This window comes from Rhea pennata, chromosome 6, assembly GCF_028389875.1.
Source record: "Rhea pennata isolate bPtePen1 chromosome 6, bPtePen1.pri, whole genome shotgun sequence".
NCBI lineage: Eukaryota > Metazoa > Chordata > Aves > Rheiformes > Rheidae > Rhea > Rhea pennata.
Window position 1 is genome coordinate 266,599 of NC_084668.1, and position 14,250 is coordinate 280,848.

The window sequence follows — 14,250 nt, forward strand, 5'->3', positions numbered from 1 at the left end:
AGTATTGGGCTTTTATCCACTCATATCTCACTGACTTTATAAACCAATCCTTACCTTTTTAAGTGTGCAGACAACAGGAATTGCTTAATTAGTCAATATATCAAATCAAGACCCCATTTATTGTCACTATGTTCCATGATGGTGAAACAGGGATAAAACTTCTATGATTCCAATATGTAGGTGCTTCTTTTCTTCTCTAAGCTAGTTCTGAACTCTACTGAAAATTTTGTTCTGTTTTAACTCTAGCCTTCATGTGATAGAGATGCTAGAACATGCTCCAGCTTTTGTTTAGGTCTGTTTCTAAGTAGAATTGAGGTTTACATTAGCTGAAGGTCCATACTCTGCATCTTGCTTGTTGAAAGTAAAAAACCCCTAAACTTTCTGTATGAACAAGGATTGTATGAATGAATTTGCTCAATGAGTTTGTGTTACTTTGGATTTCCTAACAGTTTCAAGAATTTGTAAGTTTTGCATTAAGTTTGTAGTGCCTCCTGAGGTCTCATTGTATTGAAGCTCCATTCTTTAGGAAATTTTTTTCATCTTTCTTTTCTGTGACTACTCTTTTTTTTCTGTTAAATACTTCAGATTATCTTTTCTTAGGGAGTTATTTTTAGTTTTATAGGAGTAGTGCATGTTTCTACCGTCTCAGGCTAGCTCATTAGAAAGCAATGTTTTCTGTACAGAGGAGTTTTACCCTCACTTTTGGGAAAATGTCTGTTATTACAGAGAGGAGTACTGAGCTCTTCTTCTGGCTTGTGATTTAGGCCTCCCAGTATGCAGAGTCTTGCTGTGCCCTGGATTTTGCTGGGTTTGCTGTTAAAATAGCAGCAGGTCCATCTGGCTGTATAGAAACACTTCTCTTCATAAAGGTGCTTTTCTACTCATTGTGCCTCAAGCGGTTGTTGTGAGGAAGTAGTTTTACACAGACTACTAAGAAGTTCTTAATACAAACTTGGGACATCACTGTTTAACCATCTTGGTATTCTAAAAGCCTGGGAAACCAAAGTATACACAGTTAAGTGCAAATATTCCATTCATGGTGCATGTGGCAGACAGACCAAATGCTTTGAGTTTCTCAATGCTCAGTTCTCTTTGTTGGATCCAGGACCATAATCAGCTGAAAGGCTGCTAGAATCAAGGCAGAAAATGGTGTTTTACACACCCTCACATCTCCATTCCAAAGAGATGCCATTGAAACCACTGCATTTTTTTTTTTTATGTTACAGCTCCTATTTCCATCCATTCCTAAATAGCCTTGCCACTGCCAGCTAGAATTTGGGCACTGTTGCCTTACTTGTATTGTCATTATACTGGTTCCCTAAAAGGTATTAAAAGTAGTAATATGACTGCTTAAAACATGAGCATCTATGCAAAACTCTGAGCATCAGTACTGTCAGGAATATAGCAGGCATCATCTAATGCTAGTAAAAATTTTAAACATGCTTTATTATATAGAAACAATTGACTGCAATGTGTGTGAGACTCAGCAACAGGAAATATGTGTATACACTTGCTATTTTTTCTGTTAATGTAAAAATAAATTTACTTTCTTTATATTATTTGTAAAAATTTTCTTATATTATTTTTAAAAATAACTTTCTTCCCTTTGTAGGAAAAAATTAAGCGAATTCAGCAAATCAGAATGGAGAAAGAACTTCGAGCTCAGCAAATTCTAGAGGTAGAAATAATGGCTGGAATATAATTTATTTTGTTTTGGCATTTTAAAGAATGTTATTTTTTATTAATCATACATACAGTTAGAAATGTAATTAAATAAAACAAGTCTAACAACATGGATTCAAAATGTCTGTTCAAAAATTTGTCTTTAAATCTCTTTGTTCTTTCAAAATCAAATTTTGAATGCCTCACTGTATGTCAAATCCAAGAACGTTAATCCATTTATTAACTGGGACTCAAATCTTGTGAATGTTTGCATGTGTTCCTGACTTTATATGCAAATAATTTTATTTGCTGCAAAAAGTACAGTAAAGTTCTTAACTTGAACAATTACAGACTTGCAAGATTATGATATGTAAACAGTATCTATGTTACATGAATTAAAATAGGTTTAATTAACAAAATACTTAACATCATTTTGAACAGCATCATATTGGTTTTATTAAAAACAGAACAAAACAAAAATCTTTCCAGATTATAAATGTTTGCTTCATATTATAAATCCATGCCATGTATAACTAAGTTGAAGGTATTTAAATTCAAGATTTCTGTTTCAGATTTCCCTTTCTGATCTATCTGACAACAGATTTCTTCTTGATCCTAGTTGTCTGTAATGGGTAATGATTGTGATAGAGATTCATGTTTAGGAATACTTTTACATAATGTACTCTTAGATAGTTTTGTTTTGGCTCTAATTGAACTTACCAAATCACAACAAATGTGCATTTTCAAATAAGAAATCTTAAAATTGTTGATTGCTAATTTTCAGGTCTCCTATCATGTAAAAATAAACATTTTAATCTTTTTGCCATTTATTTTATAGTTATTATTTTATAGTCTCTGTGAATATTAATTTAGTTACAGTACCAAAGTGAAGCTATTTTGTGGGGGACTTTAAAAATTCTGACTTGATCTGAGAAAGTAAATGAATGATTAATGGGGAAGAAATGAGTTACATTATACACTTAACATGTGATGCTGTTTTGCACTTTGCGAGGCCTGTAGCTTTATTTCTAGTGGTATTTCCACGTTGTGGTAGTACTATTGCTTGATCTTAAGACCTGTTTTGCATGCACAGGCGAAAAAGAAAAAGAAGGAAGAAGCAGCAAATGCCAAATTACTGGAGGCTGAAAAAAGAATCAAGGTTAGTTTAGATGAGCTTTTTTTCCTACAATAAGAACTAAGTTATGATGCATAATATATATTGATCTATTATTCCTTTATGGTTGGTTTATGGGAATAAAGAATAAAAAAAAAAACTTTTTTAAAAAATCAGATGTGTACTGAATGGGGGTTGAAGGCATGTACATCTTGGCAAGTAAATATTGTTAGATATTTTAAAAACACTTTTGTTCTTCTGTTTAAGGAAAAAGAGATGCGAAGGCAACAAGCTATTCTGCTGAAGCATCAGGTTGGTACGCATTCAGCTGCCAAAACAGCGGATTGCTAATTATAAACTAATCCTTAAGCTATTTGGGGGAAAACAAATCTTCAAAATATGTCCTTTTAAAATTTCTGGGTTTGATTTATGCACAATTTTTCTTTCATCTTATGATTTGTTGCTTTGCTTTGGTATTGGGATCTCTTGGGAAGTTATAAAATGGTTTTATGACTTTGTGATTTCTGTTTCATAATGTTGTACCAACTCTTTCTACCAGGAGTTGGAGAGGCATAGACTAGATATGGTATGGGTATGTTTATTTTTGTACATCTAACACCGCATTGTGATTTGGTTGTGATATGGTTGTCATAGCAATGCATAAAATGTAGCACTGGCTGCTGTCATATTACATACTGCTGCATGGCTTTACAGCACAGTGCATTGCATACATCTGCTTGTATCGTCTATTAAGAAAAAAAAGTAAGATGTGGCTCAAATGTTCTTAGAAATTGAAATGGCAATGTATAAATGAGGTTTTTAACTGGAAATCTACATTACTGATGTCCCAACATAAATTGGACAACTGTATGAAATCAAGGTTTAAATAATGCAAAATTATTGGGTAGTCACTTGAATATTTTTTGCAAATTTTGTCCCATTCACTGGGAATCAATCCAAAATTTTAAAGTATAATTTGAATTGACCTACTATAAAAATTAGGATTGTGTTTCAAGTTTGTAGATTACTGAGCAGACTAGCTTTCAATCAGTGGTTAATATGTAAATTAGACAATGAACCATTAAAATGTAATCCTAGCCTTACCGAAGTAGATGATAAAGTTCCTGTAGCCTTTACTGGGACCAAGATTTACTCTACAGCTTCTTGGGTAGAAAAAACATATTTAATTCTTTAGACTATATCTTCTTACTGTTTTTGAAATCGTCAATGTAATTTATTGAGGGACAAGCATCAGTAAATGCAAGTGTCCTTGTGTATGTATATGCACCCCTGCCAGCTTGATTAAAACTGACAAAGAGCTGAGAAAATCATCATATTAATTTACTGTTTACTTACAAAAATGAAGCCAGAATGATTTTAAGATGTCAATATTCAGAAAATTTTAAAATGACCACTTTAAAATTTCTGCTCAATTGGCTATTTATTAAGTAAATTGCAAGTTCCCTAATAGCAGATGTAAGGTAACTGACCTGTTCCAGCCAACCATTATGCTTTGTGTTCTGCCAGCTTACGAAGGAGCATCACAACTGACCATAAGTAAATCTGTATGCTTCTGTTCTACACTGTCTCCATGTTCATTGCTTTACCTTTTTGCTTTTGATTGTTCTTGTATTTGCTTTCTAAACCTGAACTAAAACATGCACAGACTTGGCCATTCTTGTCCTATATTTAGTATTTACTGTGACCTGTCTATTAATGCTAAACTTATATTCAGCGTTTTTTACTGATACGAAAATGCGTATGAGTTTTATTCTAATCTTATCTGATTCAATAGGAACGAGAGAGGAGAAGACAACATATGATGCTTATGAAAGCCATGGAAGCACGTAAAAAAGCAGAAGTGAGTATTAACCTCTGAAAGTATGAAATTTTAGTATTTTTATTTGATAGTGATCTGTAGAAGAGCTATGTTTTTGATTTACCTGTATTTATGAAGAAGTGATGTGTCAAGAAACCAATAACTGCCTAGTTACTTTAGAGTCTTTAGCATTTCCCTACAAGGAAATTTTTTTCTCCTCTTCTTCCTGTTCATTGGTATGACAGTAGGGACCTAATCATACTGACTTGTGTAGGTTGTGAAAATCAGACTTGATGAACAGGTTTTTCTCTGTAGTTATCCTGACTTAAAAACGCATCTTCAGTCTGTGCATTTTTGTCTTGGCCTGTTGGACAATTCTAATTCTTTTAGAATGTGATTTATATATTAAAAAAATTAATACATCGCTAAACTACATTTTTGCAGAAGATGGATAAAAATATTTAAAATGCATAAGCTGGTCATTGTTACTATGGAAAAAAATATTTTAAATGAATTATAGTTTTGTTTTTCTACAAACTTATTTTTCCAGGTTAGATGACGCCTCAAAAATTGTATACTATTATGACATAAGATCTGAGGAGTCTAAAAATTTGGGGAAAATAAATGTTATATAGTATGATTTTATAAAATCTATGATGCTTTCTGGGTGTGGGAGGGGATGTTTGATTTTTCGTTGGTAGAAAGCAGAAACAGAATAGATTTTTTTTTCTGTGCAGGTTTTCTAAATGAGTCTAAATTTGGACCACTGCAAGACCAGGCAGATGGTTTTTAATCCCTAATAAATTTATTTTTTCTCCCTCAGATAATAGAAGGTATTACTGAGCTACAAAACCCACATATTTAATTTCTTCTTTTGTTTTAATATACTTATATATACACACACATATATAAACTAGCCAGAAATTCTGAGTCAAGGGATAGAGAGGGTTAAAGTCCAAAATGCATCTGTTTTGTTTGATATATAATCATTTTAGCTGTCTTAGTCTAGGATCTAACTATTTAATCTGTTTTCTTTTTTCTATAGCAACATTAAACTCATAAAAAAAATTTTCAAACTTTCTTGCTGTTTTTTGTATTCTTCATCTAAATCATCAGGGTTTTTTAATATGTTTTCTTTCTGAAAATACAATAATTTCATAAATGACTACTCTCTAGTTTTGGTGAGTGTTCCTCAGTATTTCTAGTGACTATATATACATTTTATCAATTTAATATATCACAGAAGGACCTCATAACCTATGCTTATTATGGGAATAAATGCTAAAGATTAAATAAAACTGAGCTGTTAAATCGGGTGTCTGTCAGACAACTGAGTTACACTCTTCCTTCTAATGTACTTCAGAATGGAAATGATTCTTATAATTCAATGGATTATCATACTTATAATTGAAGAAACTCTGGTTGCTGTACTTAAGAGATGATAGAAACAGGATAAAACTGTTAGGTCACTGTAGTTTTAGAAAATCTTGAGTCTCAATGTGATCAACTTGATCTGCTTCATTTGAGAAGTCGCAATTTCTTTTGGCCAGCAACTTCTTGGAATACAAGCACATACCCCACCTCACCCTACTCCCCCCCCAAAATATCTGGAGACCTTTGAATGATGCATTGAATCTTACTAAGTGGTTGTTATTTTAAAATAATACATCAGATTTCACATCAAGGTAGCCAATTTCCTTCTCCATCTTTTCATAGGAATTATTTTGCATTATAGAGTAATGTCATAACAGTTTCATTTCAGAAGTTGCCCTGTAGAACCACTGTTTTTTATGGGGAAAAGAACTAAAATCATGCTGTACTAACACTTGCAAAACAAGTTGTCTGATCATCCAAAGATCTATTCAGTTCCTGTGGTCGCACAGATGGGAGAGTTGCTTAAGCTGCATCTGTGCAGATGTGAATTTCACTCAACTTTTGTTGTGCTAGTAGTTTCAGAAATCCCTATAGGTTTGTTTGAAGGCAGAAAGAGTGTACGAGGGACTCCCTGTAAATACAGTCTGTAAGACTACAGTTTAGGTCAAATTTCTGCAATACCCCATTGTGTATCTGCTACCTTATATCTATTTGAGTAAACCTGTTCTCTCTGAATCAAGTGATCCCCAGTGACTTAGTATGCAGTATGGCTCTACAGATGTCTTGCAGTGGGTGAGTGCCCTGCAGTGTGACACTCCCTCTTCTAGGGTTTTGCAGAGCATCCTGTCTCTATGTCTGGGGGGGAGATTCCTCCAGGAGCCCCAGATCTGCATAGTAGCTGTCTTGAGAGGCCTGTTTCTGGAGTCAGGATATGCTAGTGCTTATGTAAATGGGAGTGGAAGCATATGTCCAATTTATCATCTCATAAGATGTAATTGGAAGGAAATGAATCCATTTTGCTACCAGTTCTTCTTTCACTGAAGAAGGGACTCAGCAGAGACTGCAGGATGGATGCAGCACGGGAGAGTGTCAGGCTAGAAGACTATCTCCTAAGTAGCTGCTCATCTGAAGGAGAGAAACCCTAATCCACTTGAAGGTACTCAAAACTGCAAAAGAAACTGGAAAGAAGTTTGTATCGCCTTGCCAAGACAAGTATTTCTGAGGAACATTCTTGACCTTTCAGTGGCAATGTTGTCCTTCTAAAATATGTTGAATAGAGCTCTCTGTGGTTGAACTCACACCTCTCCAAAATAATCTCTGCCTTTTCAGTCTCACTGTAATTTTAATGATGCAGAGACCTTGTGTTGGCTTTTTATGTATGCATGAATTTTTTCCACCTGAGGTGTCAGAAACCACTATGGAGTAGTCAGGAAAGGTGATAAGAATATATAAAGGATTTCCCAGGATGGCCATAGGCATACTATTCCAAATTCCTGGAATAGTTCCCTTTCATAAGAGGCCAAGCTGGTGAATAATATTGATCAGCTGAACAGCAGATCCAATATATACGGAAGTTAAAAGGGGTTGCAGTAACTTTTCCAGTTTTAGTTCTCAACCCTAAGTTTTGATCTTTAAAGACAAGCTGAACTAAATATCCTTAGGTAGTGTTTTTTATCCAAGGTACATCAGACCTTCTTGTCAGGTACACAGTTTAACTGTGTAGAATAACTAGAATAGTCATAATACAGCTGATGTATTTCTTTTAACTGTAAATCCTCAAAATAATTTCTCATACATTTTATTCCCTTGTTACATTTCAAATACTTAGTCATATTTCAAACAAAAAGAAAAAAAAATCATCTAAAAATTGTTATAGACTATGCTTTAAACTGTTATTATGGTTTTCTGGAACTACAGTTGATATTGAAGATTAATCATGGGAAAAAAATCTGTTCTTAAAATTTGTGTGTATTTTTAGGATTACTTCCATATTCAAAATAATGTGGAGTGTAAAATTAATTAGGCATATCTACAGAAAGGTATAACAACAAAATAATCAGATTTCTATACTCCATGCTTTCTTGAAATCCCAGCCTTTAGTTCCAAAACATGTCAGAAGGAGGTTTGATTGGGAAAACACCTGTAGGAAGAGCCTCCAACTCAAGTACTGAGAAAACAGCTCTTGCTGTCTTCACGAAAGCTCAGGTCAGCTCACTGCTGTAGAACAACGCATAGAGTGATTGAAAACTGAGTGTATATGCTTCCTTGCACACACTGAAACAGCAGTGATTTTTGTATTCATGAATGAATTTTTGTGTAACAATGAGAATATATCTTTTAAAAATTCTAAACTATTTTGCAACAAATCAAGAACTCCTGTAACAGACTAAATCATATACAGGTATAGCACTTGCATGTCACATAGATAACTCATTAGAAGGATGCAGAGGGCAATATGGGAAAAGTGCAAAAGTCATTAGACGTGGCCGAGAACAACAGCTGTAACAAAATTGCTTATGTTAATGACTGGGGTAGGTAGCTTGAGAAAAAGTCTGGTTTGCAGGAATGCTGTATCCTGCTTATTTAGCTTACATTGCAATAATTAAAGTGTTACTAGTTAAAACATCTCAAGGAATACTTTCACCTCATTGATTTGAAAGGATGAAATAGCTTGTATTGCTTTATAGACTGTAAGAATAAAAAGATATAGTAAAATTACACAGAGGGGTAGCATTAGACCATCATGAACTAGTTTATATCTCAACTGGTCCTGCTGCTCTCTTCAGATTTAACCCTGATATTATCTTAAGAGGGAATATCAGTGCTCAAACGTTATCAGTCATTTCTTTTGTTCTGCTGTAGTTCTCTATATGAAATACTAAGACATTAGTATGGTGACATTAATGAAGTACAAGTAGTTATGTAATTGAAATAGTTATTACCATTATAGTGTGTAGTTGTTGAGAAATTGTAAAAGTGTTTTTCTCAGACAGTCATGAATTTAAATGAAAGTCACAGGCCAAAAGAATGGAATAAAATAATAGGTGCAAGGAAGAAGTTCAGGGTTAGTGCCTCTTAGTCTTTGTTGAGAAATTGGCTTAAATTGTTTCTGATCTTCCTAGTTGTTCTGAAAGGGTATGGTATTCTGTAAGATAAACTGGAAAGGAAAATTAATGGCATGATTTCATGATAAAGTTTTTATAAACTAAAATCTGAAATTTGTTCCTGACACAGATTGCTTTGATAAGTGGTAACAGTTACCTCAAGAGTCTAAATACATTATTTGCTGCTACTGTGAAAGAATTTTTGGCTTTTATGTTCTGCTGTGATTTTTGTGTGTGTCCTTAATCTTTTAAATTAATACTGGTGATAAAAATGGTGATTTTGATGCTACCAACATTAACAGAATCAGGGACTTTTCTGTAACATGAAACTCTAATGTTCAGTTATTCTTTGTACTGGAGATACTGGAGAAACAATTAATTGAGTTGTTGCTTGCTCACTTAAAGCCAAATTCTATGGTTTACTCACATTAAAGGTTCTATTTTCCATGTATTTAGTAGAGGTTGCCTGAGAATTCAGGGCCAAGATTTTAGTGGTGGGAAGAGTTCCAGATCATGCGTTACACAAGGTTTACATGCAGTCTCTGACAGTGTCTGGATTTTATTTATTCTTGACTTTCTTGTACTCTTCAGTGTAGCCTTTAGACTTCAAACAGTAGTGTACCATGTAATCACTTGAGTTATGTAAACAGTGTAACAAGCACCATAAGCACATGAGCTTTTGTTCCCGTAATTCTCTAAGGTTCAGTGAGCAACAAAAGGTTTTTAAACATGCATTTATCACTAAGTGGCTTTATCAGCATTTTTACAGATGTAACCATAATATGGGAGTACCTCTGGTTTCGAAACTGTTGAACAAGCAGTGTGAAGTTTGTAGCTTCTAAATGGTACCAAGAATGGTATATTCTGTCTCTGAGCAATATTTAATTGCTTAGTGAAAAATACTGTTTGAAACTGGCAATTTTATTTAATCTGTCTACCGGTTTTAAATGTCTTGTGTATAAATTGATCCTTGAAAACTGAATATATAAATCATGATATCCCAGAAAAGTCCATTACTTTAATATTTGTGCAAGTAAAGATTTTATATGCTACTTTAATTCACTGCCATTTTTTGTGAAAGAATATACTGGTAAATGGAGCAAAGCATGAGTAAGCAACAAAGGTTTTATGAAACCATCACAAATCTGAGGGCCTGAGTTGGCAAACTGGGAGGATCCTGACACAGCAGGAAAGGAGCAGCTAGTGAAGGGCAGGTGGATAGTTCTGTATGTGACTGCCTTTCTGTCAGTACAAGATGGCTCATCACAAGATGCTCTTTGATCCAACTCGTACTTCTGATTTCCTAAAATCCACTCAAGACTCAAGTAGCACAGAGGTCATTATCTGCTTTGTTCGTGAAATCACAGTGTTCAGACAAAATAGATTAGACCAACTTCCTGTGCTAATTGAATAACGGGAAGTGAGTCCAAATAATATGAATAAGCATAACTTCATTTTTTTATTTTATTTTTTTTAAGCCCTTTATCTCCATAGGTGGAAGGGGTGTACAGGATCTTCACCTTTATATTGCATCAGATTCTGTATGTGTGTACACCCCCCACACACACCCTCCTCCTTTTGTACTGATAACAGAGAACTGTTGCAGATTCCGTATGTGGTTTCTTGTTAAGTATTTTGTATTCCATATTGGTTGCCCGTGGTGTGCAAAGACTCATGTAGGCAGAAAAGGCATTTTCAGTGCAGCAGTATCAGTATCTAGACATGTGGCATGAGAATCCCTGGAGTCAGGTATGGGAAGGGCAGTTAGAGCTCCAAATTCAGATTCAGCCTTACCAGGTGCCATCAGGTGAGTTATAGTTAGTAACACTCTATATAACATAAATGTAGACAGTATTTGAAGAGAAAAGTGACGGATACTGGGCTTTTCTTGATTATCCCTGTGTTCATTTTTGTAGAATAAGGTGTTGATGACTGTGCAGTTTTGAGGTTTTTGCATGCTTAAGTGTGTAGAGATTCAAGGGTAGAAGCTTTGTGTGGAGCAAATCTTTTAGCTTAACATTTCAAATTCTGACCTGCTTGCTTTATAAATTTATATTTAAAATAAAAATATTTAAAATAAAAAGCTGAAAAAATGAGTTCCAAGTGTTTTTGAACTATTTATATTCATGACAAGTTTATGGGAACTTTGGAAACTGTGTGTTTTACACTGAAGTCTTCTGGACTACTTCTTCCTTCAGTGGTCCCTGCTTTAGCAGATGTTATTGTTATTAGTGTGGAAATGTAGCCTTTATGATTGGCTGCCTTGCACTTATGGCAGTTCTCTGTCCTGTTTCACTCAGTCATCTTTCTGAAATATTACTCCAAAGAATCTTGTAATCTCTGTAAAACTTTATTTTGAACATGGTAAATGTATTCAGTAGTCATTTCCATGTGGAGAGGAGAAAAAAAAAAGTGAGTATTAAGTTTGTTCACAATTTAGATGATTTTGTATTGTTTGTGTAGCTTTCCACTTCCCTTTACTTTAATGCAGGTTCCTTAATTTTTGTGGTAATTATTAAGATTATGTAAATAGTGCTTTTCAAATTCTTAGATTGTTCCACTGTAAGTATAATACATAGGTTTCATTTTCTGCCTTTGTAAATTCTATTTAAGGAAAAAGAACGGTTAAAGCAAGAGAAGCGTGATGAAAAAAGATTAAATAAAGAACGGAAATTGGAACAGCGAAGACTGGAGTTAGAAATGGCGAAGGAGCTAAAGAAGCCTAATGAAGATATGTGCTTAGCAGACCAGAAGGTAATCGTAACAACATAAACTTATTTTCTTACCTCATGTCTTTGTTTCTTGCACTTGTGACAGTAATTAAGTCTTCTTGCAGCCACTCCCAAGGCATTCAAGGTTTTGTCTAGATAAGTGTGTTTGACGTGTGCATGTATAAATAAATACAAGATAATGTAAACACTGAAGTTATGTTAGTTTATGTACTTAAAGACATTTTGTTTAAAAGGTCACCTGCTTCCCCAAAAGCATTTGCATGATTACTTTAGAAAAAATAGAAGTCTGAATTATTTTTACTGTAAGTGTATGCAGAGTATGTCACTAAAGAGGCTCTAGATAGAGCTTTTCTCCTAAGTATGACTACTCTTAAGTTGTTGTTACTCCAACAAGTAACGTTCCCAGGCTTGTGTATTCTAAGTTCCTGCGTGTGCTTCAGGATTTGCGTATCTCAGGTTCAAGCCCTCTCTTCTCCACAGAATTCCTCTCCCCATGCCTCCTAAAGATTTTTTCACACCAACTTTATAGCTTTGGCTCAGAAAAGAGCCTGAGAGCCTCTCATGGCCAATAAAGTGAGTATTTGTTAGTCTCTTAACTGCTATAGTACATGGAAAGGATAAATATTGGTTCTGTGCACTTCAATTTTAAATTATAAATGTATTTGCCTGGGATATGCGGGACAACTCCTCTACTGCCTTCACCTTCTAATGATGACGTGTTATAGGTCATATGAAACAGTATCAGCAGAGTTCCTTACTTAATATTAAAGATGTCAATTTTTGAAAGACACTACTGAGTCTTTCCTTCTTTCTTTCTTACTTTACAGCCTTTGCCCGAGTTGCCTCGCATCCCAGGCCTTGTTCTCTCTGGAAGCACGTTCTCAGATTGTCTCATGGTTGTACAGTTCTTGCGTAACTTTGGTAAAGTTCTTGGCTTTGATGTGAACGCAGATGTCCCTTCTCTGAGCGTTCTTCAAGAGGGTTTGCTAAACATAGGGGACAGCATGGGAGAAGTACAGGACTTGCTTGTTAAGCTTGTCTCTGCAGCTGTTTGTGATCCAGGACTTGTTACTGGATACAAGGTAAAAATACATAAATAAAATAAAAAAGTCTTAACTAGTGAAAAATTACATTTATGAATGCATTCTTCATGGTACCTCTTTAAAGTCTCTCTGATTCGGATTTCCTTTCTCTTTCCTAACACTTGTTTTTCAGGTTGTTGTTCAGATGTTACTCAAAGACTTTTTAGGCTGCCTCAGACTACTTACATTTCTGGGCATTTCCTTTACCCTCCATCCTTTTCCTTTCACACCTTCTACATGGGACTATCACATCTGTGGGCACATCTTTCACTCTCTCTCTCTTTTGTTTTTTCTTTTGATTCTCACATCATACTCTCAGCTAATCTTGTTGTTTCTCTCTCCAAAATCTACTCTGTACTCCTTACTTTACCAAAACCCTGAATCACATTGTGATTCTGTTTCTTATTCTCTTCTGTTCTTAAGCCAACATAACTCTTTTCTGCTCCAGACTTCTACATAGCATGCATTGTATGAAGCGATATTCATCAAGTTTCAGTTGGCCTATGACTTTTTTCATTTAACCTATTTCATTAATATTGGTATTACCTTTGTTCTTAAAAACTTAGGTGAAGACAACCTAATTTGTTACTCTATTCAAGATTTACAACTGAATAGTTGACTTCAATCAGGATTTTTTTAAAAATGTAAAAAACGCACAAACCCTTCAGCTATTTTATATCCAGTAATATAGTCTGCAGTGAAATTAGTATTTTTTGCATGTGATTGATTTTGTGAAACACTTCTCTCTTTCTTAGGCCAAAACTATTCTTGGAGAGCACTTACTTAATGTCGGCATCAATCGAGATAATGTGTCCGAGATTCTGCAGATATTTATGGAGGCCCACTGTGGGCAAACTGAGCTTACAGAAAGCTTGAAGACAAAAGCTTTTCAGGCTCATACTCCAGCTCAGAAAGCATCAGTACTTGCTTTCCTTGTCAATGAGTTAGCATGCAGTAAAAGTGTAGTAAGGTAAGATTTTTCCCAAATGCTTTGTGTAAAAGTAAGAACATAAAAACGTTACACTCAAAAAAAAAAAAAAAAAAGTATACATTGTTTTCTGTTGCAGTAAGATTCTTAATGCTCTTACAGTGAAAGTTGAAGTCTACCATTTGTTATTTCTTCCTGTCTTTATATACTTCTGATATTAGGAAATAGTAGAAGTTCTCCATATTTGGTCTGTAAATTTGTTTTCAAAACTTGGAGCAAAATCCCTCCAGCTATTTTGGGTGTAAAGATGATGTTGATTAAAAAGAAATTGGCTAGATCTTCTGGGGAAATAAGAATGAGGCTGAAAATACCCTGGGTTGTTTTTTTTGTTGTTGTTTTTTGTTCTTGGTGGTGGGCCTTTTTTTTTTTTTTTTT

The 14,250-nt window shown here is 34.5% G+C and overlaps 1 protein-coding gene across 13 annotated transcripts in view; it reads left to right on the forward strand.

Annotated features, from left to right (window-relative positions):
* The window catches only part of BAZ2B (bromodomain adjacent to zinc finger domain 2B), a 162,285-nt gene that overhangs the window by 124,203 nt on the left and 23,832 nt on the right, over positions 1 to 14,250 (forward strand). For all 13 annotated transcript variants that reach the window (XM_062578291.1, XM_062578298.1, XM_062578294.1 and 10 more), the window contains 8 exons: positions 1,613 to 1,678; positions 2,756 to 2,821; positions 3,044 to 3,088; positions 3,336 to 3,362; positions 4,572 to 4,637; positions 11,687 to 11,827; positions 12,633 to 12,887; positions 13,643 to 13,857. In XM_062578291.1, coding sequence (XP_062434275.1) covers positions 1,613 to 1,678; positions 2,756 to 2,821; positions 3,044 to 3,088; positions 3,336 to 3,362; positions 4,572 to 4,637; positions 11,687 to 11,827; positions 12,633 to 12,887; positions 13,643 to 13,857 — 881 coding nt within the window. The remainder of the gene's footprint in view (positions 1 to 1,612; positions 1,679 to 2,755; positions 2,822 to 3,043; positions 3,089 to 3,335; positions 3,363 to 4,571; positions 4,638 to 11,686; positions 11,828 to 12,632; positions 12,888 to 13,642; positions 13,858 to 14,250) is intronic.